The following is a 25,566-nucleotide window of genomic DNA, read 5'->3' as shown; positions in this document are numbered from 1 at the left end:
AGAAACTCTCAGTAAGACTCAAGGCTGGGGACTACTGGACACTTTATTTGCAGTCTAGTCAAGTTAATGAAGGAAATGCTGTGCCTACACTTTTTTCCAACCTGGAAGACTTGGGAACAACTCCAGCAACTCCAAGCCATAATGATGAGACTCATAAACCGCAGCAGTTCATCATATCAGCAAGGGGGTTTGCAGTGTAAGATTTTAGTAACTCTTCTCCAAGAAAACAATGAACACTTACACAAATTTCAAGACAAAAACATTCTCTAAGCGTGCAAGCAAACCAGTGTACCTTCCACACATCTCTTAACTGATGAAACTCCACAGACACAGACCAAGGCCCTGTCGCTTGCCGGAGGAGCCCTCCTGCAGCATTCCACCACACAAGTGGTCACCCAGATGTCAGGAACAGTAACACTGCAGTGTAACCCTACAAAACATGCCCATGCCTATACGCTTCCCCACTGTTAGTACCAGTTAAAACATCACAGCTTGATAAATGAAGAAAGCTAGTAGAAGCATTGAGTAAGAACTTTGGAATTTTGATTTCCCATTTAAAAGGAATCTATTTTCTACCAGGACCACCCTTACGCTATACTATAATTACCTGGTACATTACTGTACCCATTGCACAAAAATTGATAAAAGGAAAATTGCAAAACTTACTTGGTGTTGCACAGAAGTGGTTTGTTTATACACTGTTTAGTTATGCTGCACCTACACAAAATACTCATTGCTTCAGTACAGTGGGTGTTATAAAGAACCTATTTCAACAGCCCCACACTTAAATAAAAAAAAGAGGCAAAACCAACCAGTCTGCCACTCTTTATGTTCACCTGTAATCCAAGCTAGCATGGAAACCTCCCGAATTCAGCATCTCCTCTAAAATGATCTTAAAACATCCTCACATAAACGTTGCTTGTAGTAATTGTTCACTGCGCGTGGATTTTCAGTTGTTACGTTCAATCCCTCAAAGCATGAAACACAGAAAACTATTTAAGAAAAACTAAGCTTGGTAGACAGCAACATTACTATGCTATTTCCAGACCATACATTTCTTCTGCTAGATGTATGAGAGGGACTCAGGATGTTACTGAATTTCGGCTGCTTGCAGTGGTGGGAGAGGCCTTCCTTTAGCCACTCATGGGAGAGAGGCATGTTCTCAGCCAAATAATCATACACAGTGGGAAAGAGTTTAAGCAGAAACACAGCATTTTCATATAGCTTTTGGTTTTCTCCGGACACCTTACGGCTTCCTGTTTTGGGGAAAAGAGTTTGCTGGAAGAAGTGCTTTTTGGTAATACTATCTGGTCATTTCTGAGCCAAAATCTAAAACACCTTGTCATTAGTTATTTTGTCCAAGAGATCAGAGACACCATCAAGGTACTTATTCAAACACTGTTGTAAGACGCAAGGAAGATCAGGCACTTTATCATTATCTGTGTAGCATGCACGAGATGGACTGCCTCAGCATTAAGCAAACTCCTTTATCATTTTTGTACCAGCAAAAACTCCTTCTGAAGAAAGGAATTCACAGTAAACCCACATTTTGCCAGGTAAGAACATCACATCCAAACCCACACCTACCTGAAACTTCTTCCTCTGAAAGACAACTCATGCATTTTGAAAAAAGTTATTTATTTTCACTGCTTTAATCTCTCTACTGTAGTGTTAGCACTTAACATAAGCATCCACTCTTCTACTGTCCTATTTACAATCCATTGAAATGTATACTCTACAAATACAATACATATTTTCAGAAATGTAAAGGAAATGCACAATTTTGTAAGGTTTAAAAAAGTGACACTCATCTGTACAGGATCCTCAAATCATCCAAAAAGTAAAATTTACAAGGCAGTATCCACACAGCTATGTAAGGGCAGGTGCTACAGTGACAAAGCAGCAAACTTTCTAATACAATATAATACAGAAAATTAAAGTGTTTTGGGGCACCAGATAATACATTTAGTACCGCTGAAGTTGTAAATTTAGTAATACCCATATTTCTAGAAACATGTAACTGCAAACCTGGAGAACGTTCTGAAAAATATTAAACATTATATACACGAGGTAAATGTACCTTGGTCTTTCAAGAGGTAATTTGAGTTTAAAGCAACTGATATGGTGAAGGTTTTGTTGTTTTTTTTTTTTTTTTTAAACACAAAATGATTAACACCTTGCAATCGTTTCAATGGCACAGTATAAACAAGGAACTAACTAAAAGGTGAATTTCATGGCAATCACACTCAGAACCATTACTGAAAAAAAATAAAACAGCCTCTTATTTCATTTGACACCTTCATGTCCCCATACAGTCAATCCCAATGTCTTTACCTATATACAAAGTCTTTCTTAGGATTACAAGTGGAACCACTGGAGGGTGACAGTATGTCATACTTGGAAAGTCAGCTTGAGAAACATCCCAGAATTCCAGCTTTTAAGGTTGGAAGGTCCCTGAAGAATTCCAGCATTCCAAAAACAATGTTTCAGGCTTTTCAGCATCAGACTGTTTCCAATGCTCCTAATTCTCCATGTCCATATCCACCTGGTCACAAGTCTGTAAACCAAACTGAGGCTTCAATGCTACTAAAATGTCAAATTGATTAAACCCACAAAACTTAAGTGAATGTATAATGTATGCAGTATTTACAATAAACATTTGCATCAGTATTTTATCAGAAACTGTTTTGGTATATACTTGAAATGATACAAAATTAATATTTTGAATGCTAAAATATTTTGGTCCCCCTGGATTTCCAAGAGCAGATCTGGTGATATTACAATCTTAATTTAAAAAATACTTATGTGTACCTGTGTCCATATATATAAGATATGATCTTACACAGGTAACATTTAAAGTTACATAATATATACAGACACAGCCTTTGTAAAAGGTGTTCAGTTTATATAATGGAAAAGAAGAACAAAGCTTGAAGTTGTGGTGTCAGAACTGAGGATACATATAGCTCTATTCAGAATTTTCCTGTTCTGCATTCCAATATGAATAATAAGGTCGTCCCAAAATAATGTTCCCAATGTCACACACTGTATCAAGCATCCTTCCTGTGCTTTGTTTTTGCAAGCTTCTATTACAAAGCAAAAAATTAGAACCATGTAAGAATAGTTGGTAGCAATTTAGGAGAATGAAGACTAGTTGAGATGAGACAGATGTAACAAGCTACTGTACAGTTGACTGAATAAGCTGCATGCCACGATGCTGTTCAGCTGCTGTAGATTCTCTTCTAAAAGCAATGGAACTGCTCCTTATGTTTTCGGAAACTAAACATTATGGTAGTAAGGTTTTGTAGGTGCGCTAAAAAAGCCACTAATGAAATTATTTGATGAATTATATTGGAAGCTCCCTCATGTTACCATCAAGATTACTATATATAAAGATCTGAAGCATGCCAGTGGCCTGATGATTCTAAAACATGAACTATACCATTTGTATCTATGGTAAAAGATCCAGTTATGCCTATGAAAAACTCAAAATTTAACAGTTAACAAATTGTTTAAATAGAAAGCCTTTGAAATTAGTATGGAGATATAGTAAGCTCTACTTTAATGCTGAACTGTTTTCTTTAAGTGTTTGTCTAGGTACATAGAACTTGTTACAGGCATGCCAAGGAGATAGACTTGGGAGTTTAGTTATATTCAATCACTTTTTTAGAACAGTCATAACTGAAAAACTCTGTGATGCACAGCTGTCCTTTTGCACAAAGGAATACTTTATTTAAAATACCTACATGAAGTCAATTTTGATCCAGCTTTGTTTGATAGAGGCCTGAAGCACATAAGCCTGACTGGTCAGATAATGCCAAACAAACATAAGCGTGACAGCTCTTCTCCTGGATGCCATCTTCCAGTGTGAGTAAACTCGTCCATAAAGGTGGCTGAATAATTATCTGCAGTTCAACATCTGAAGGTTTGTTTGTAATTCCCACACCATTTAAACCTATCTCCAAGCAAGCACTAAGAATTCGGAAATACACAAGAGTTAGCAAAATGCTAAGTCTTATCTTGGCTTGTATCACCTATATAGCCTTTTCTTATTAGGACCCATCCATCTTAGTGCTTTAGCTACCATATATCACAGACCACAGAACACAATCTCACTATGCTTCTGTTAGCAACCACCCTGCCACTGCTACTAGCTTTGTGAAAAACTCAGTGGACTGTATGCTGAAGAATGAAAAGGAAGCAGAGTTAAGGCTGCCGTGTGTGTTGCATGATAGGATGGATACTGATGTGCTGTGGAGAGTAGGAGGTTAGGTAGCATATTAATTACCAGGCACATTTACATACTGAAATACTACTGAGTATTTTGGGCATTAACGAAACCAAAGGTCAACCAGACTCTTCCTAAAACTGCAATTAAAAAAACATATCCTGGTAACAGCAGTTTTTTAAAGAGAATTTTCCATATTAATTCCCCCAATCCCCTGCAGAAGGTGTACATTTGGGCAGGAAGCAATTCAATTTCTAAACAAGTTTACAAAAGTCTTGTGATATCCTTAAAATCTCAGGCAAATCTTGACTAAAGCCATGCGTAATCTCCTGTGTTCTTATGACAACACAAGCCACCATAAGCTTTGTTCTTGTAACTATGAAGAGGATTGCTGAAATCCTCTGGTATTTGTATCCAAAGACCTGCAGCTCACCACTTTCTGTAGCTCACCACTTTCTGTGTGAGGCACACACAAAATATATGCACATAAAATTTATAAGCAGCTTTGAACTTTCTAGTACAAAAGCCCAAATAACTTTTCCCTAATTACAGGTGCACTTAATCCTAATTTAATTGTAAATATTGTTCTTTGAGCCTTAAGCCTGTGCAGAACTGCACAGAAAATATGCTTTTCATATTTGACTTAATGGAGCAAAATCTCCCTTAAGAACATTTTACTCCTCTTGCTACTTTTCTGAAGTAGACAGGTACTTCAAGCAATTTAGAAATACCACTTCATAAAAAAAATCTTATATATAATTATGACTCACAACTTGACAATTACAAATTATGACAGTGAATTAACGAGCTTACACTATTTAAAACTCCTACAGTGGTTTAAAGAGTCAGATTTTGGTAAAATTAAAGGTATTCCACAAATTATGTATTCACTTGCTGAAACGAGTGAATTAGATCTTAGCTAGGCAAAGGAACAGTTGATTTTTAACTTGTGTTTTTGAAACCAAAAGTACCATAGGCTTTGTACGCTCCTACTGTTGTGCATTAAAAGACTCAAAAGCGGCACTTACTGGTATAATACAATCTATTTTGAAGGCAATGTAATGTTCTGAAAAAGTGGAAAAAAAACAGTAATCATGTATAAAGTATAGTTGCATAAATTATGTTCCCACAACCGAATGAGGTCAATTTGTAAATCAAGGTAAGAGTCCAAAAGATATACTACCTTAATAGCTAGCAAAGTATACTCCAACAGTACATTCACAATCTGAATCAAAGAACCATGACAGTGGTTCAGAATAGTCAATGTACCAGCCAGGAATAAAGTTGCTTAAAGAGGCATCAATGCACTCTAGAACATAGTGAACCAGTTCCACTTTAAAGTGACCTCCTACTTTTAGCACAGTTAACTAGAAATTAAGACCAGCTATCAACTTTCCAAAAAAATTATAGGTTAATAAAAATAAAACTAGACTACACAATGTTTTGTAAGTAACCTGGGAAAGAGGTTCATAGTGCACAGAAAGGACCCAACACAACTGTTTAGCACGTCCACAAAAATCCTAATAAGTGACGTTCCTATGAAGTACTAAAAGGCAGCAATATCCTTCTGTTCCCCCAATGAGGTAGAACAATTAACCTTCTTAACACGCCACTCTGGTGCAGATACGGATTTTTACAGTATTCTTCGGTAGCAAATCCAGGATCACATCTTTATCCCCTCCTGTTGACTAAGTTGCGATAATGTTTTCTTAATGCGCAAAGCTGTTAGCCTAGCAGCTCCGTTGGCATACCAGCATTCCCGCATAATTTTTGCCATTACTCGTAATGCCTGCAAAGGAAAAACAAGTAATTATATGTACTGCTGTCTCAGTGTAGCCTATGCAACCTCTCTTCTGCCTTAGCCTCTTCATGCATTTCTTAAGTCTATTACTAGTACTACAGCTGCATGGAAGAGTGTGTTGTATAAAAAACCCTCAAATTCTTACTTTATTTACAGACAAATAAAATTCTTTAAAATACTGTTGAGCAGAACAAGAGTTTTTCAGTTGAATTTCAGCCCCCACATTAATATTTTAATGAAAAATTAGTAGGTTGTCTGTAACTGTTTTCTGAATTTTCATATTAGACAAAAATACACTCAGTTTTATTGTACCTCCAGTTAAGGAGTTAGTTCAATGTACAGCAATTCAGAAGTTTATCAGCTGTCTTACTCAAACTGAAGCTCTGTAATGACTCTGAAAATGTTTGGAGTCTTTTTATCCTTCAAACAGCCATTCTTTGAAATCTGTGAATGCTACCACACAAGTAACAATGCAAATAACCTAAAAATTGAAGATGAAGTAAAGTAATAGCTCTATAATCCAAGATTTTACACTCAAAACTGTATTACATTGAGCTTCTAAGTAAGTTTGCAGGATTGGAATGGCAGCATTTAAAAAATGACTACAATCTGTCGGTACGTATCACGGCCTTCCTCTCCTGCCTGCATTCTCTTGCCCAGTCTCTTATCTCAGGCCTTCACCCATGTATTCATTTCACATGTGCCACAACCCAGTTCCCTTTTCCATCTAAAGTACATCGTATCTTATCAATCTCCTACTCCTACTGTAGCCTACTGCAGCTATTCTCCTAAACTGTGAATCAGAAAGCATTGGTTCTAGTCCTAGCTGGGTTCCTAGAGCAAGCAATATGAACAAAGTTGGCTGGAAAGGCAAGAGCCTGCCGCTGTGCACACTACGGCCCGTGCAGTGACTACCAGCATCAGAAACTCAGCCCAGAACAGAGGCACGGGCAGCAGTGGTTGCTACATGCACACTTTAGTTCTAAGTCTTTGGCTCACTGGAGTCTCAGCTTCCTAGTAACTGTGTTCATCTTTCAGTAAGTGCACACAGTACAAATTCTGAGACACGTGAAGTACCAAGGCCACCAGAGTTTTGGATGAAAATTCCTAAAGGCATTTACTATTTTGGCCAGTGTGCAGGATATTCCTTTGCTACGTAATGATAGGCCAAAGACCCCCGAGTGCTTTAGTTCCAAGTGAGCATTCACACAAGGCAGCCCAGCACTACTAAAGATACCATTTGTGTCCCACAAGCAGCGCAGCAGTGCTGGCAGAGTACTGAGCTGAAAGTAGCAAGCCCACTTCTCAGAAGAGATAACCAGCCTAGTTACAAACCAACTGCACAGACCTGATTAGCTCATGGGTCTTTACTACCCTTGTTGTGGGTTAACCCCAGTAGGCAGCTCAGCCCCACACAGCCACCTGGCTCACTCCCTCGCAGTGGGATGGAGGGGAGAATCAGGAAGGCAAAAGTGAGAAAACTTGTGGATTGAGATAGACAGTTTAATAGGCAAAGGGGGAAAATCAATCCAAAACAAAGAAAAACAAGTGATACAAAAACAATTGCTTACCACCATCTGACCAATGTCCAGCCAGGCCCTGAGCAAGAGCAACCCCTAGGACAACTGCCCCCTCCCCCAGTCTGATCACTGAGCATGACACTGCACAGTAAGGCATATCCCTCTAATCAGTTTGGGTCAGCTGTTCCAGTTCTCTCTCAGCCTCTTGTCCACCCCCAGCCTACCTGGGCTGAGTGAGAAATGGAGAAAGCTTTGAAGCTGTGTATGCATTGTTCAGCAATAGCTAAAACATCAGTGTGCTATCAAACTGTTTTGGTCACAAATCCAAAACACAGCCCCATACAGGCTACCATGAAGAACGTTAACTCAATCCCAGTCAGACGCAGTACAACCCCCAGTTGCACAATTTATGTGCAACAATGCTTCCTGTATAATTCAGACTAGCTTTAGTTCACATTAGCATCACCCATGCTTCACAGGAAGGGATCCTAGAATCCTCCATGTAGAGTTAGCTATTAATTTTCGTGAAATTACATTAAATATTAATGTATAACCAAGGATCAATGACACTCAATAAAGCCACAATGATCAGAATGAAATTCAGTTCTCCAAGAATCACCCTTCTCCCTTCAACAACAAGCACAATTTTTAAGCTACTGAAATCAATAAAAGCTCTAGTGTCCAATAAAGCAGGTTTAGCAAGGTTAGTTAATACCTCACAGCTCTGCCATCTGTTTGGAATATTGGGCCTTAACTTCTGCTCGCACACAACTTTCCTCATTTCTTCAACAGAAGGATCTGAAGGAACGAGGTCATAGTACGGCAACTGGTAATCTTCGTGGATTCCTGTAATAGGTTGAAAATAGCTTTATTTTAGCTAACACTAAATTACATATTCACTTTTTACCACATTCCTTATCAGTACCCTACCATTTTCTTTTTTGGTTTCCATTTTTAAAAATTACATTACAATGACTGACAAATATATAAAAAAAAAAGTATCATTAACCATACCTTAGGAGTGTTTACATTAGCTTTGAAAAATTTTTAATTTTGAAATTTATATATTTGGAAAAGATTGAAGCTATGTCAAATCTTTTGTATGCTATACTAAATGTTTGGAAGCATATGATTTATAATAGCATGTTTTATTTTAAGTAATGTATGGACATTATTTGAACACATTATAGCTAGCCCTTACTTGTGGTGTTGGCCCTTTGCTCTCAAGGACATTTAACTTCAGCCTTTCCTCCCTCTTATGTAAAGGTTTTAGAAAAAAAAATGAATACAAACAAGGGTATTTCCTATCTTATGGTTCATCAATTTACAAAGAGGTTGAATAAACCAGTCATCATTTACAGGACTAACAGTTAGAAAATCTGAGACATACTGGCTATTACCTTGCACCACTTTTGAGCAAACTGTTTACTCAAACTTATTCAGGTTCTGTAAGTTACTTATAATTCCTTAGTATGTCCAATTTTGTAAAGATTGCCACATACCACCGATTGAACATCGCCGAGCTATTTCCCAAAACACTAATCCCATTGCATAGATGTCTGCTCGTTTGAATGACTCAAAATGTTTCATATTTATGGAATCATCTAGAACTTCAGGTGCCATGTACCTATTTGCAATAAAAAAAAGAAGAAATTTAATTTCATAAATACTGTAGAGGAAGTTCAGTGCTACTGATCAGCTCAAAACCAAATTTAAATATTTATGTGCAAAAGGAGACAAAGAAAAATCTGCTTCATTAAGGTTCTCCAATCAAAGACCTTTCAGTGGAAAGGGGATAATAAGTAAACTGAGAGGAACAAGCAAAGGAGTAGGGGGAATAAGTAAAATGTGAAACCATAAACAAATAGAACCATAAACCTGATAGACATGGGATAACAGAGACAATGACAAAGACCAAAAGTCTCCAGTTGCTAATTGGTGGGCATTAAGAAATTCCAGGCACAGCTTTAGAGGGCCAGTCTGGATGTTGTAACTGCTAACAAGTGGGAAACAAGAAGAACATGATGCTTGTGGATATTTAAGGGAGGCCTTGTTTATCAAGGAATGTTTAGGAGAAGAGTAACTGGGAGGAACAAAAGCAGGGCAGTATAGAAAAGGATATCAAGGAGGCCAGTTGCACAAACAGTTGCCAGTCACTGTGCTTGCCTGACCAAGCCCTGCACCTGCTCACTGTAGTGTATCCCATCTTCTTACTAAATCCTAACTATCTTTCTATGCAATCTCGCTCTCAATCACATGTGCATGTGTGCTCTGATGACTACACACCAGCAACTGGAGGCAAACAAGGGATGCAGTTGCCCTTTGGCCTGGGGTGCCAGCAACTGGAGGGAAGCAGGGTGTTCGCATCAGCAGCTAGAAGGGGAACTGCTGATCCTAGGAGCACAGGTGCACAGGTCTTAGAAGCACATTATCTGTAGCTACTGTGGGCGGACCAGTAGCTGGACCAGCAACTGCAGTCAGACAGTGGGTGAAGACATCCCTAGTGCCAGCAACTGCAGCAAATAAGGGTCTCTGCTGCAGCCACTGAAGCTGGATCATGAATCACAGGCTTCAGTCACATGCTTACAGGTACCAGCTACAGGGGAGAACTGGGATGAGAGAAGCAGAGTAAGGGCTTCTCAGCACCAGCAACTGGAGTGGGAATCACAGGTCATAAGGTCTACATGCCTGGGTGCCAACTGCTGGGGTGGGCCAGGTTTGTATTTCCCTCAAACCTGGTATGCATGGCAGGTGTGCATGGGTGTAATGCACTAGCAAACTTCAAGCTGGTCCAGCCAGCAAATAGGTGGCCCAGGTAGTGACTTTTGACAGGGAGAGGGCTGGTCTTGGAGGGAATCCATTCATGTAGGTGTGCATACAAGTATATGCATCTGTTTGCTACTGTGCATTAACCCAGCCCACCTGGTGAGTAGGAGACCTATGGAGCACAGAAGAGGGCATTACACACAGCAAGGGTTGTACTAATAGTTGAGGGATTCATAAACATGCATGGGCTTGAGAAACTACAGAAGGGAGTGTGTGTTTTCACTAATGAAGTTCAATTCTGATTAGCTGAAGAGAAGGAAGGAGACTTGGCTGTCTATACTTATATTTTATACAAGTTCTGACAGTGTTTTATGTGGGTGTTGAAGACAGCACATGGTGTATAGCAATCTGTGTAATCAGCCCTGTCAGTATTGTATGTGTCTGTCTATGCCCAGCCTCACTACCAGTTAAATCCCAAGTAAGAAAGCAGCAGTCACATCCATGGGCCTGGCCTGGACAAAGCCTCAGCCCTTTGGACACCCCAGGCTGGGCTCCAGCAGTCAGGCAGGAGGAAACCCTGCTCCTGGAATCAGCCAAGATAGAGCACCACTTATAACATCCCCTAGCAAGACTAGAGAGGGAACAGACGTGAAGGGCTGATTAAAAAAAAAAACCATCACTGTTAAGCATTCCTTGGGAACAAAGGCTCCCTACCACTACAGTAACTGATTCTTCATCATACCATCTGTAAGTCCCATCATAAACCACGCCAGGTTTTTTTTTTAATAGTAAATCCTATTTGGGTTACATATTAACAACTGTGCTCACAACAAGAGTTTACTTTAATCAACATTTCCTGCAACAACAAAAAAATAAATATGTGACAGACCTTCAATTGAGAAACCAGGACTGAAAACTGGTCAGGGCATCCAAGTGATTGTTACCTTGTTTAGTGACCAGGCCTAATGTGGGAACATCAAGCAAAATATCAGTGGGGACTGAATTGTGAGTTACTGACAGCAGCATCCCCGCTGGCTACTGGAAAGAATGAATGGTATTTGCTGCATCAGTCAACATCAGTTCTAGTAGTGCTCTCAATCTGCTAGAGCTCTGGTAGCTAAACCCAATAGGTAATGTTTAGCAGAGTTTAGTGTGTTTCTCCACAATCACTGCCCTGTCAATCTCAAGCTGACATATTAATGAAGCAGGCAAACAATGACACCAGGGCTTTGGAGAGTACAGTTAATTCTTAAAAAAGCAACATGCATAGATTACTGGAGTGGAATACAGTGTCAGACAATAGCTCAACCTCTGGAACAGCCACAGAAGCTTATGCACAATTTCATTTAATCAACATAATACTAGGATTTTCTTTTCCTAGTAGCAGGGATGGTAGGCAGAATACAAGACACACTACTTAAAATAAATTTCAGGACTATCAGACCTTTCAGAACTCCCTCAGCACTACTGTGTCTTATATAAATAATATAAATACAAGGAAGCAAGGGCTATCAACAGAAGAGCAAAGATGCAGCCAGTAGTCCAGAACTTTAACGAGGGTTGCTGACATGAGAGTTCTTCTAAGCAGTGTACAGGCATATAAATTCCCCACAAGTGATAAACACAGCACAAGCAGAGGACAACTGTCTAAACAGTAATGTAAGGTTTACTTTGACAGTATTTATTGAATGGAAGCAGAGTCTTAAGTTTACATATGTCACAATCTTTGATATGGACAAGGCTCAAATTATTCTGGGCCAACTGTATCAAAACCTTTTTAATCAAGAACATAAGATTGTGGCAGGTGTTTTAATGGTCTCCAAGGATTTTGCATTATTGGATAATCTTCTTACAATACTTTATGTACTTGACAGTATAGTGATCAGCTTTGGGTCTAGAAGAGTATTTGATCTATCTTAAGATCACATGGGGATGAGAAGAGTGATGGAGCTGGAAAAACACCAAACCAAACACCCTAACCATGTTGTAAAGACCGTCAGCCAGAATCACTTACACAAGTAGTAAAGGAGATTGTCTCAGTTTCTGTGAATTATCCTAAGGACAAGGGTTTTAACAGGAAAGACCATAAGAGGCTTGAATGTGGCAGTGAAGCTGAATTCATACCCTCAAAAGAAAAACCCATCCCACCCCCAAAAGGTGATTTCCATTGAATTTATTGGCAAATTGACCTCTTACCATGATCCTCCATCAATGCATTTAGATTGGCTTTGGCTTCCATAACACAGAATGGTGACTGACTGCTCAAAAATTCTGAGAGATTATTGCTGGAACAAGAGAGGCGAAAGGCAAGTAGGTCATCTAGTGTGGTTAGCAGATTAGCCGTTAAACGGCTATCAGAAAAAAGGGAGAGAAACATGCATCTCCTTGTCAGCTTATATATTGGAAATGCATTACTTGTCAGAAACAGTATTTTAGATTCTGGAGAGAACTAGTCTACACAGACTACTTTGACCTTCTGAACAAGGTCTGCAGCTCAGTACCCTCCAAGAATGAAAGGATAAGCCTACAAAGAAGTTTACAAATTATGTGGAGCATGGCCTCGCCAAACTTTGGGTGCCCACTGACCTCTTCCCCCTACCACTTTTAGTCCAAAAGCTCTGCATTAGTTGCCTAAATTTCTTGTACAACATGTAGGGAACTTAGTGTCATCAAACAGGACCCATACACAACATGTTGAGTGTGACAGCTCCCTTCACCAAGCCTGTTCTCCACAAGCATAGCTAGAATTCTGCTCATATTGGGTTTAGGTAAACTGAAGAAAAGCACTCATTTTCAGCCAAACTTCTTTTAACACAGACTATTTCAACTACTAAGAATAAGAGTTGGGCCACACTTCTCAAAGAAATAAAGAGAATGAGTTTTTTTTTTTTTTAACTTGCCTCAGGGAGTGAGAGGGGGATTGGATTCTATTTCTTTCTCAGTTTAAAGCTCACTGTTTTATGCTGCAGGCTGAGCTGTGAAAACACATAGTTCACACCCTCTGGTAAAGCTAAGCCTCTGAACAGAAAAGAAATAAAGATTCATTCAATCAGAGAGAAGGATCACCAGTCTGACTCAGCACCTAGATCACTCATCCAAGAGTGAGTCTTGCTTGCTCCCAAGACCATACATTTTTACAACAGACAATCATTAGAAAAATATAAACTTAGTCAAATCTCCCTTAACTTGCATTTTTCATAATAAAGTTCAGAGGGACAGAGTTCCCTACCTAAGAAGGCACAAGATGGAAAAAAAGGGGATCAAGCCTTTTGTGAGAATGAACAATTTTCAGAAAAGTAGAAATGACTAACATCTTTAAAGTGGGAAACAGACTTACTCCTGTTGCTACCCACTGCAGCAAGCAAGAGTTATTACAGCTTTGCCCTTGTGAAGAAGCATAAGGCAGATGAACAAGCAATTTAATAGTGCCTATGCAAGAAGAGAACTTGTAAGTGGGATCTACAGACTCAGCTGAAAGGATGCTTTTTCTAAAGACTAGACTAAAGAAAGTCATTTGCACATAATTTTTCTCTGCACATAGCTGTAGCAGAAGATACTAAGTTACACATGGTAGCACCCTGCACACAGCTAAATTTGTAATGACAAATTCCAAAGCAGTGTGCTGTTTTACTACTAATGGATTACTGGAGACTTTGAGAAGGAATAATGCCTAGTACTTTGTAATCTAGTAGCAGTTTAGAAAATAAATCTCTGACCACTTGTATTCTTAAAGTTCGCAAAGGACTACTAGAGCAGAGCTTTAGAACAAAGTAATTTCAGCAATATAAGTCTCAGTAAAATAAATTTTCAGTACATGTTCTAAAAACTTTTGTTCACTTAGCCTTAAAAAAAAATTTTTTTTCTTCCAAAAAGCCACAGCTAAAGGGGCATCCTAGTTCATTGTAAAACCCCAATCACATCCCTTCCCCCACCCGCCCCCCAGTATCACTCACTAAAGAGATATATTAAAAAAATAAATATTTTATGTATGGATTGGACATTGGGCAACATTAACACTGAATTTTCTCCAACACTGCTAGAGCACATGCTAAGTACAGCTCTGAGCCACTGTGCTTCCACACATTTCCCCATGGCAGGCATACAAACTTCAGTTTGACATACCACTGAACCTGTATGCATTAAAAGGACAAAAAGATGCCCACATCACACAACTCTGGTGCTGTAGTTCACTGTTAGTGCTGCTATCTCTATACTGTATAGCTGCACAGATTACTAAAGGAAATTAGTCATCTCTTCAGAACAGCCTTCAGTTGTTATTGTCTGAAGGTTCACCAATGATAAATTACAGCCAGTAATTTTAACTGCACTTGCGTTGATGGAGGTAAACAGCTCTGAGTTCTTCTGGGGACAAGAAAACCCGTATTTCCAAATGCAGAAGTAGGCCTTTAAAAGAAAGGGAGTATATCAACTCATCCATTGGACAATTCTATTTATGCGTTAGATGACAAAGATAACTGCTGTTTTAAGTTCTCGTATTTTTTTCAAAAACATGATCTCATGAAAGCCCACATCCAAGACTCTGCACCTTGTATGTTCTACCACATAGGCTTTACACTGAAAAAAATCCAGCTTTTTACTTGCACTGTCAATATCCTGTCTTACACTCCAGATGGGGCTTCAAGCAACATTTCCATGCAACACAAGGCAAAAAAAAAAAAAAAGAAACAGCAGTGAAGTTTCTAAAACTGTCATTCATGAAGTCTCTCAATTGTTTTAATATATACTTGGACCCTACAGTATCTTTCAAGTTTTTTGTATTTTACACATGCTAGTAATAGATGCCAAGATTCAACATGCTTTTTAAGCACCTACTGTCTACCTAAACTACCAGCTGGCAAGGAAGTGCCTACAAATTCTACCTGCCATTATTTATGTTTTCCTGCTGCTTGTGTTTGCATCCACAAATATCTTCAGTATGGGACAAGAAAAAACAAAGTATTTTATTATGAAAAGTTGCCTGATACATGATGTTAATGATTTTACCTTTTTGTTCCCACTCTGTGGTTTGGGGCAATATCAATTGTGTCGGTAGCTGAATCGTGCCTAACTGCCAATCCTAGGTCTGCAATGCAGCATGTTCCATTCTTTTTTACCAATATATTTTTTGATTTCAAGTCTCTGTGGGCAATCGCTGGTTTGCCTGTAAGGGGAAAAAAATAGAAATAACACATCTGTAAAAAAGATAATTGCTGTTATTCTGAGCATGGCGCAGATTTTATTTGAAGTTACAGAATTCCTTCCAGTTCTGCTGTTTTATGGGCATCAAGGTAACTCCTGAAATCATTCATTGTGAACTGGCTGTCCAGAAAAGTGCCTTAAATGTCTACTGCACGCTACTGCTCCTTTCCCTGTTCCTACAAGTATTTATTGTGTAGGCCTACTACTTGCCACAAAAAAATTTCTAGTATCTCTGGAAACAGACCCATGGTGCTGTCTCACATCAAAGATAAAAGGATACTACAGGCACCATTACTTAGTGCCTTTTAATAAGTGTTTTGTAGGAAGGAATGTTGCATTACAAAACCTGGATATACCATAGGAATGAAAAGTAAAAAACCTTCTAAATTAAGAAGCTCTATTAGTCCAGAAATTGCCAAAGGTCCCAAATAGACACTTTTCAATTCACTCAGCTCCACAAGGGATTAACTTGGTTATCTGTGCTGAGTTCAGCTGCTTCCTCATCACTTAAGTTACGTAGCTGTGTGCAAAGCAACTCCACCCTGAAAAGGTTGAATATTCTAACTAAAAAGAGAATTATAGTAGAAGAGGCTATGTATGTATAATTTTAAAATAATCCAGTATTATCCACATGACAGGCTGAAAAATTGTAAGATTACCTTGCGTGCCAACAATTTCCATGTGAAGATGAGCAAGACCACTGGCAGTGGACAAAGCTAATTTTATCATTCCTTCCACTGTTACTGTATACCTGTTCAGGTAATCAAAAAGTGATCCATGCTCGTGATAGTCTGACACCAACCACAGCTGAGTCCACGTACCATTGTCTGCAAAATAACACTGGCATCAATACCACACATACACACACACACAGAAGACAAGCAAATCATATATGCCACTTTCATATAATGCTTACGAAGTACAAATCATGTTTTACAAGTAACTTCAGCCAATTAAACTCTTAAGTCTTTACCTCTCTCCCTGTAACATTTAAATGCCTCTAAGGACTGGGAGTACCATGCAAGACTTTCTGAACAGCTTAGTGAGTATTCTTTTATTTAAACTACAAGACAAACCATAGAAAGCTGATGTCACTATCATTCTGAGGTGAACTATTCAGGGTATTATCAGGTCCTGTCTTTCCCTAACTTCTCTGCTTGGGGGTAACAGTGCTGAATGCACGATACAAAACTAATACTGTCACTATTGGTCTAGTACAATATTGTCCACACTACCCATAAAAAGTCTTTCAAGCTTTGCCCCATAACTCCTTCAGTCTTCCCACAACCTATCCAGCCTCAGTCTGGGAGCAATTTCCACAGTTACCAGCAGCTGGTGGATTTTTCCTCCTGGAGTAGAACCTTGCAAGCAGCAATCAGACACAATACTTCAAAACCAAAGTCAAATCCCACCTTGGTGACCTCTAAGTTGCGGCCAAAATTGAGGTTTCCAGGAGGCACAAGGGTAAAGAGAATGAAAAACACTGATTATGAGAAAATTAGTAATCTAATTTTAAGTAGTCTACCACACCTATTGTGTCTAAACAGATCTTTTAAAGATGTCACAAAGTTTCTGAAGAATTATCATTACTTTGAATAAAGATTATAGTGTCTTTGCATAAAGTTTTTCCCCTCTTAACTCTAGGTGCCCACCTGAGAATACACTGCTGATTACAGACCCTTCTACTTCAATTTTACCTTATTACCTGCAAGTATTATTCACTCTGTTTTTACTTTTCTTCCAAAGGAGAAAATACAAAGCTGGGCTTACTATCCATCCTGAAAGTAGCCATGATTCTTTCCTATTGTATGTCACTATTTGCGGCCCTCCAACCAGATTTTAAGAAGGGACAGTGCTACATCCAAGCTTACAAGAATAATATTAATTACAGACAAGCTGAAATGCAGCAATAAGTGTGTCCAGCCATTAAATGGGACCTACTACATTTTCTTTACCTTGCTATCTTTGACAAGCTACATGTTCATTTAGCGATCTGAGCAGAACATTTTCTGATGAACTTAAGCCTTTTAATACTGTTGACAGTTAATTATTACCAAGTAATAATTAACCTGACCCTGAATATTTTTGGCTGCACAGTAAACAGCATCTGCAATGAAGCTTTCAATCACAGGATTTGCATTATCAGGTAAGAAAAAGTAATTACACTCAGTAGTAATTACATACAGTAGCACAGTCTTCCATGACAAGGTAACCTAATTTAGTTCACATACACACCATGATCAAGAATCTCAAGCAATTTCAGAATGTTCAAGAACGTTACAAAAATTTATGTATGCTCTTGGAAACCTATTTAAGAAATTAATTACCATTATTTCATCTATTTGCAAGAAACCTGAAAGTATTTTAGGCCATCAAAAAATCACTCAGAAGTAGAAGGTTTTTCTTTTGCAGTTTTAACAAAATTTGAAATTCTGAGTAAAGCAGATTTCAGATTTGCTGTTAGAAGACTGATTACAGTTTGAGAAAAACATTAGTGAAGTCCAAGCAACATCCATCTCGGACAAGCCGCCTCTTGAAGAAAGGAATTTATAACAATTGCTTTATCAAATATGTAATCAAGCTTCAATTAAAATTGAATTTACTGAATTCACTGAAGTGAAAAATGTTTTTTTCACATTGGTAATAGCAAACAAAATTTGCACTTGGCACGTGCATGTTTTTAAACCAAACAGTAGGTTTTAACGTGTAGACAGTATTGCTTGGTACAAGAGTTTTGAACCGCAGACTTATGTTCCAAGTTGAATGTTTAAAAGATGTTACAGAAACTGCCTAATTGCATGTGCTCTCTCATGCCATGTAGTACAGTGTTTCAAAGCAGAGAGTAGGATACATTAGCCTTTTTTGGCATCCAGATAATATAACAAAAAACAGAAGAAAAGAAGAAAAACCAGTGAAAAGATCAGATACAGATAGGATCTGTAACTAGAAAACTCTTAGAAATTAGATATTCAGGGAGATGTCAGGGGAAATGCTTTTGTCTGTGGTTGGAAGAGGACTGATATTTTGTTAGTGGAACAGCTTGCCTCTATCACATTGAGATAGTCATCTGATTAAATTGATGAAAAGCACTTAAGCTGTGTAGATTAGCAAGATCTTCCAGTCAAATTCCTTCTTCTCAGGCTAAAGCCAGAGCTTCGAAAAAAATCAAACTGCTCAAACATTACTTTTCTCAAGAGGAAGGAATTCTGCTCATTTCTCTGTCGCTCATTGCCTATCCTTCTTGGGGATCTACTTACCATGTAAGGTAGTCTGACTGAAGAAAACTTTCACCTAGGGAAGTGTAGTTTTCAATTAAGGGAAGGGATGGAGAGGCAAAGTATTTTTGTGCATGAAGTTATCTTAAAGTGTGTGGTACACCTTACTTGTAACATGACTACAGACAATTATGGTTACAGACAGCTAATCCAGGGAAACCTTTAGTACTGTAAATGAAGGTTGCTGCCACCACTCTTCTGCTAGTAGAGTAGTGCAGATAAGTATTTCCCGATACACTTTTAAGTATTTAGGTTAAAAAGAACAAAACAAAAAAGCACTCAAAACCTAAACTATCTGTTTAGGTAGTTCAAAACAAGGCAACACATAGCCCAGAAAGTAATTTCCCTGACCTAGCACAGTATTTGTAAGTTAGCATATACTCCTGGCTGAGCAAAGAGCTACCCTGAACACAAACATGCTAGCCAGACAGAATACAAGTGCAGTTAAAAAAATCACTCATCGCCTCTCAGCCCTTAAACTGGCTTAACAGCACCACCTATTTCCCAGTACATTTTGGGACGGGGAAAGCAAACAGATTGGACCAGCTCCTGTAGGCTTCTGAACACCATACAGCTGTGGGAAGTAGAGGAGGAGGAGGAGGAGAATGTGCCATTCAGGCATGTGGAATGTCTAAACAGTATAGTAGAACAAGGAGTGAAGACAGTTTAGTCACAAGCTTTATGACTCCGCTACCTGAGCTGAACACCACTGACTTAACTGATCTATATCCGTTTGTAAACACTTTCTAACCTATACATGCACTCTTCTACCTGAAGGCAACCCCCCAATTTTACAGCCACAATGGCCAGCCAGATGTACCCCAGCAACTGTGAAAAATATGCAGCTGCATTAAGAGGAGAGACCCAATTAATGCCTTTACTAGCAGTGAGAATTGCAGCATGGCCCACGTTTATACCACAAACTACATGTCAAGAGATATGTCCTCAGCATTCATGATGGATACATGAGAACCCTCTGCTGAGAATTCTTCTCCATAGATCACTGAAGCTTTCAGCAAGCACTGAACTGGGATGGCACAAGTAATTCCTTGTACTGCTCTACCTCTGCAGTCACCTTTGCAAGGTCTCAGACACACAGATTCTTAGTCTAAGGACTTTGTGCATTCCAGCTAAACTGCAGTAACTCCCGAATGCATTCAATAGTCTGCCCTATGGAGAAATGGACAAATCCTTCACAGCTATTATCGCTGTGAACTAGTAAAACTTCATCTTGCACCTGGCACCTAATAAGCATCTATCAGTTAGCACCAGCATCTACAATGAAAGACTGTTAATGGGCCATCGGTCTCTAAAGCTACATTGTGATACACTTGCTTCTTTCTGAGTACCATGATAGCACACCTGCTAAACCAGAACTATCTCCATAATGGTCCCTCTATGTTCTCCCATTTAATGGGCTACAGGTGGCCTGAAGTATTCTAAACAAGCCTTGAAGTATTAACCTCTTTCAATACACAGGACTTTCGACTGCTTAACCTAGAGAGAGAATGATTCTCTCACTGAGAGAATGCAGAGGGTTATACTGAGAATTCTGAATTGGTGGGTTAAAAATATAATAATCCAGCTTTCCACATCTGCTCAGACAGCAATACTATTAGAAAATAGTCAAGAATAGCAGCATTTGCAAAACACATCTTTATCCATTTTTTGTAAACCAATAACCAATCAGTTCTCAAGAACACAGAAGAACCTTGTCCTAAAGCCTTAGAGTCTCAAATAATGGCATGATCTATTAACTAAGGATTTTTTCTTTTAGTGTACAGCATACTATGACTAGAAACCAGGAACAATTTTACATCATATTATATTATATTACATTACAAGGAACCTGAAGGTGACCAAGTCAAATGAAATTTCATCCTATTGCATTTGGAATCCGAGCCAGCAATCAGGAAATTATTTTAGGAACCCACTTGTTTAGAAAACCTTCTTCACACCTCCTCTGCACAGTCATCAAGTGTATTTTTGGGACAAACTATCTATAGGTTTGGGGCAAAATGGGAGACTGGTATGCTTAACCATGGATAGGATAGATTTTGTTAAAGGTTGTAGCTAAGGCACTGCAATATATCCTTTATGCTTCTCAAAGCTTCTGCAGAGATGGATTTTCATTTTTGTCTTTAATGCAACTGACCTAATTTTAATCCCAGACTCCAGATACTCCACGAGGTCCATTAGAACAAACTCAAGCTCTCGCAGGTCCTATTAATATCCAATACAACTTTAGGCATAAAAGTAAGACAGTTTCTAATGGTAAGCATAATAAGCTGCAGGAAAAAGTTGCCTGGTATGCTGTACATCTGAAAACTCTTGGAGGTTAACAAGTTGGACAAACATCTACTAGGAGCAAGTTAGTGATAGCTAACCCTTTCCTGGGAAAGTGAAGTGCACAACCTCTTGGGTTCTGTTCCAATTCTACAGATTTATATAGATATAGAAACTTGAAATTAATCTAGTGATAATTAAAGAGAGCTCTATTTACATGTATACTTCAATTACACTAAAACCATTTAGGAATTTCCCACAAAACTGAGAGCCCTTTAAGAATCCAGGATATGTGTGGATTCTTGACTCCTCCCCTAAAGTGACAGAGTTTTATGTTAATGCTTTCTTCGCAAAAAAAGTCAAAGGCCATTTGTGGTGAAACATGCGATTCCAGATTAAAATAACTGAATGAAACCGTGCAACATTTTAGTTCCCCTTCATGTAAGGAATTAAAAACTTTGTTGGTTTTTGCCAAATTTTCACGTCTTAAGTTGGACTGCAGGAAAACCCAAGAAACTTTCATCTGACAAACCGTGACAAATCAAGCGGAAAAAATGGTTAAACTGTTGTTCTTAGTGAACACTTAAAGGCTGATCAGGAAAGAGGTACAATTGTTTTAATACCAGGAAAAAAAACCTAATTCCCTTTTTCTAATTTCTTTTCTAACTTGAGTTCTAAATTAATAACTTCTCATATCTCAGCCATAAAAATGAATCCTCTACCCCATACTTTATATTAGAACAACAGGATAGACACGATCTCTTTTGGTCCCACACATCTATCTTATTAGGCTATTAGGGAAGTACACATATTCAGCAGATGTGTGGGCTGACAGGATGAGGCATCCCTTTTTTGATACCAAACTTAGCCAGTGTTTTAACTTGCTTGTAGAAATTACACCTCATTAAACATGCTTTTTTTTTTGTTTGTTTTTTTAAGATTTAAACCCAGCATGTTTTCCAGAAAAAGGAAAATGTACTTCATTAAACCTTTGAAAAGACTACCCAACCCTGAAATTCTTTAGTAACAGAATTTTTTTTTGCTACTCTTAATTGGATCCTCACAACTTTATTTTCCCCTCCATTTACCATCTATTCTGACCGGGTACACAATCAGCAAAATGAATTCATAGTATCACTAACCTTTGTTGTCTGCAGCTATAAATCCAAGAATGTTTTCATGCCGTAGCATAACTGTTTGATAAATTTCTGCTTCGCGAAACCATGAGCGTTCCTCTCTTGAAGAGAATATCTTCACAGCAACTTCTTCTCCTCTCCACTTCCCTCGCCAGACTTCTCCAAAGCGGCCCTTACCAATGCTTTCTTGAAGTACTATGGTTCTTGCAATTGTTCTTTGCACAAGTAAAGGTAAACCTAAAAAGATTTAACATTAACCTTAAACATCACTCTAACAAAACGAGTACTTATGATAAGTACTAAATATAAGATCCATATTCTATTAAGATATTTCTATTAGAATGCACATAAACTCTTTTAAGATTTTAATACCCTGTTGTGAACTTCTAACAACTGTGTATGGAAGATGCTACCTTCAGCCTTAAAGACCAGCAAAACATCATGCTACAAACTGCCTCTACAGTTGTAAAAAAGAAGGCACAAACTTCCTTCTAGTTTAGGATTTTGATAGCTTTAATGAAAAACCAAACAAACCATGACGCAATCAGGACCAGGATTGAGGTGGTTTTATTTTTGTTTGAGGGGGTTTTTTTGGTTGTTTTGTTTGTTTGTTTCTTAGAAAAGGATCTGCCTATAACTCTCCTGGCAAAGCAGTTCCAAGAGCACTTTTGCTACTGATTCATTTACTTATCACTAGATATGACTCGGTCCCTTTCTAAGTTAAAGTTAAACCATGCTTATCAGCAACACCGACTGTCAAAAATTGACACTCAAGGCTCAAGTATGCCAGTAGCCTGTTAGTACTCTCAAGCCACTGTAAAACAGGAAAACATCCTTGTAACGCAAGCTTCCCATTTTACAGGCCATTCTTGTGCACCCCACCGTAACTATACTTGAGAAAAATGCTTTCACTCATGAAGGTTTTACAGCTTCAGAACATCTATGTGCTTTCAACTCACAGCACTTCATAACATGCTTCAATAAGTTTATATAACAAACAAGCAGCACTGGCATCCCCCAACCAGGGTGGGCTTTTGTTTATTTTAAATCTTTCCTGTTGTAACTGCAAAGCTTATCACAGAATCCTGCGGTGATACTACACTGCAGGATGAATGCATCAGCCAGGTTATCTGCTCACAATAAGCTCTCTTGCTATACGATTATTTCGCTTAAATGCTTTGTAAAGTAATCTATCACCCCATAATCACTGTTCTAATAGCCGACAGAACAACATCTGTATTGCCTTATGCTACAGAAGATAAATCCCAACTAATAGCTCAGATAACTAGCTCCTGTCCATCTCTGGACATTCTTTGCTAATAACAGCATTAGAAGGACATCTGATCAGGTCAGTAGCATTGCTACGCTTATGCCTCAGTCTGAGGAGTGCAAATTAAAACACTGCAGTGTTCAGGTGAGTGCCTCAAGACTTCCAGACATACAGGAATTTTCTGCATGATCTATGCTGACAACATACCTACACGAAGAAAGGAGGAGAAAAAATGGACACCATACCAGTGATTTACTCATTGTCAGATGCTGCAATAATTCCTACTGAGGAAGTTAAAATTTTTGCTGAAATAGCTGTCCTCAGGTCAACTGTGCTGCGTGCCCAAACTGTAAAGGCTCACCTGTGAAGACTAACTTTCATTCTTTATGGACAGACTTTTGAAATGCAGAAGAGGCCAGACTAGAACAACCATGTGACCAAACTCAACCCTGAAAATTTAAAATTTGACTTTGTTGGCCAGAGAAAGCTTCCTCCTTAGCACTTATGTACTACTAAAAATCTGCTAGCAAATGTTAAATACAAGGTGATTTTGTATACTTGAAATGGGTGATATGCCTAATACTTTCTTTTTCCTACAGCTGTTTCAGAAAACCATTTGTACATTTTCAGTTTCAGATGCACTGGTCTCAACTTGCTATACCATTTATAGCCATCCCTTCTTGTTCAAAAAAAAGATGATGTCCAAGGACATCAGCTAACCTCTAAACAGATACGAAGTTCTAAACCTTTCAGGCACAAAGTATTTCAATTTCACATTGCAAACCCCCAGTCACCTTAACATGCCATAATACAATAAAAATCCTGCTAACTGTGATCTATTCACCTTGCTCCTGTACTTATTTTTACAATACAAGATTTAACTCACTTTTTTTTTTTTTTGCAGCTGTGCTTTCTCTTACTACTGTTGCTGAACAGAACCAGGAGATTGGAATCCATATTTATCTTACATCCATAAGAATTCCTTACAGACTTTCTGTTGCAACTGAGCAGTCTCCTCTTTTTGCTAAAACGAAACACAGCCATGTGTTGCCAGGAACTTGAGCAATGCATTACTGTAAACCAGACTGCCTGAAAAGCAGCTCACTGGAGATAGCTATGTTAGCCTTTGACATCCACGTTGGGCACAACTGTACTTCAAGCTCTTGGAGTACAGCTTCTTTTAACTGTGCATGAAGAAAGATGACAGATTCCTATTCAGGAGGATGAAAACATTCAAGCCCACGTTAAATTCAACAGCAGCTCATAACATTTGGCATCTTGTATTCAGCCACAGTCATCTTATTTATCCCTGAAGCCTTCATCATCATCTTCATACATCATAACAAAGTATCCTCAAGCCTTCTGAGAGTTTAACCAAAGAGGTTTTTTTGCTTTTCCATATCTTATGTGGACTCTGATTAGTTTGGCCCAATGACTGTCCAATGCATAAGAAATTTGTGTCTGATTTGAATAATTCAGGAATTAAGGAATTAAGTGCTAAAGTACTAAAGACAGCCAACAAAAGCAGCTTCTAGAACTTTGTTCTTGTTCATAAGTCTCTGCCCGGAAGACAACTTCTGAAAAGTAATAAAAAAAAATCCAGCCCCATGAACTGTGGAAAATCTCATTCCCTTCAAGTTTCTATAAACTGCAGATACGTTTTTAAGGAGTTTTACATTCACTTAACTGACTCAACTTTACATTGATTTTTGTGACCCTTTGGATTTCTAAACACTAAATTCCTACTTGAAGTCACCTAGCAATAATAACCAAAGCTTCTCCCCTCTGCTTTAGACAATTCTTCCTATTTTCTTGCAACTAGGTTACTTTGTCATTTGGGATGCCCAGCTGTTAGTCTACAACTCACAATCTGTTTATACAATATGTAGTTGATATTTAGAGATTTGCATCATGATCTGAAAATCATTCTCAGTTCCAAGAGACTTTGAAATCCTTCTCTTAGAAGCTGCGGCTTCAGCAGAAGGATCTATTTTAGATGTTTCATCAACTCCTTTCACCAAGCCTCTAGTTGTTTCAGGTCTTGTTCGTCATGGAACAACAGGGCAATACTAACAGAAGTCAAGA

The 25,566-nt window shown here is 38.5% G+C and overlaps 1 protein-coding gene across 3 annotated transcripts in view; it reads right to left on the bottom strand.

Moving 5' to 3' along the window:
- Window positions 1-1,621: 1,621 nt before the first annotated feature.
- The window catches only part of TGFBR1 (transforming growth factor beta receptor 1), a 34,902-nt gene continuing 10,957 nt past the window's right edge, over window positions 1,622-25,566 (bottom strand). For 2 of the 3 annotated variants that reach the window (XM_074870202.1, XM_074870210.1), the window contains exons 4-9: window positions 22,218-22,448; window positions 16,174-16,341; window positions 15,320-15,476; window positions 9,052-9,176; window positions 8,265-8,395; window positions 1,622-6,017 (exon numbers count right to left, since the gene is read on the bottom strand). In XM_074870202.1, the coding sequence (XP_074726303.1) occupies window positions 5,892-6,017; window positions 8,265-8,395; window positions 9,052-9,176; window positions 15,320-15,476; window positions 16,174-16,341; window positions 22,218-22,448 (938 nt within the window). In that variant the 3' untranslated portion in view covers window positions 1,622-5,891. Of the gene's footprint in view, window positions 6,018-8,264; window positions 8,396-9,051; window positions 9,177-12,511; window positions 12,601-15,319; window positions 15,477-16,173; window positions 16,342-22,217; window positions 22,449-25,566 lie in introns of those variants that run through there. The other variant, XR_012629164.1, reaches the window with a different exon arrangement.

This window comes from Strix uralensis, chromosome 1, assembly GCF_047716275.1.
Source record: "Strix uralensis isolate ZFMK-TIS-50842 chromosome 1, bStrUra1, whole genome shotgun sequence".
Classification (NCBI taxonomy): domain Eukaryota; kingdom Metazoa; phylum Chordata; class Aves; order Strigiformes; family Strigidae; genus Strix; species Strix uralensis.
Note: the sequence above shows the minus strand (reverse complement) of the source record. Positions and strands in the feature narration are given on the sequence as shown.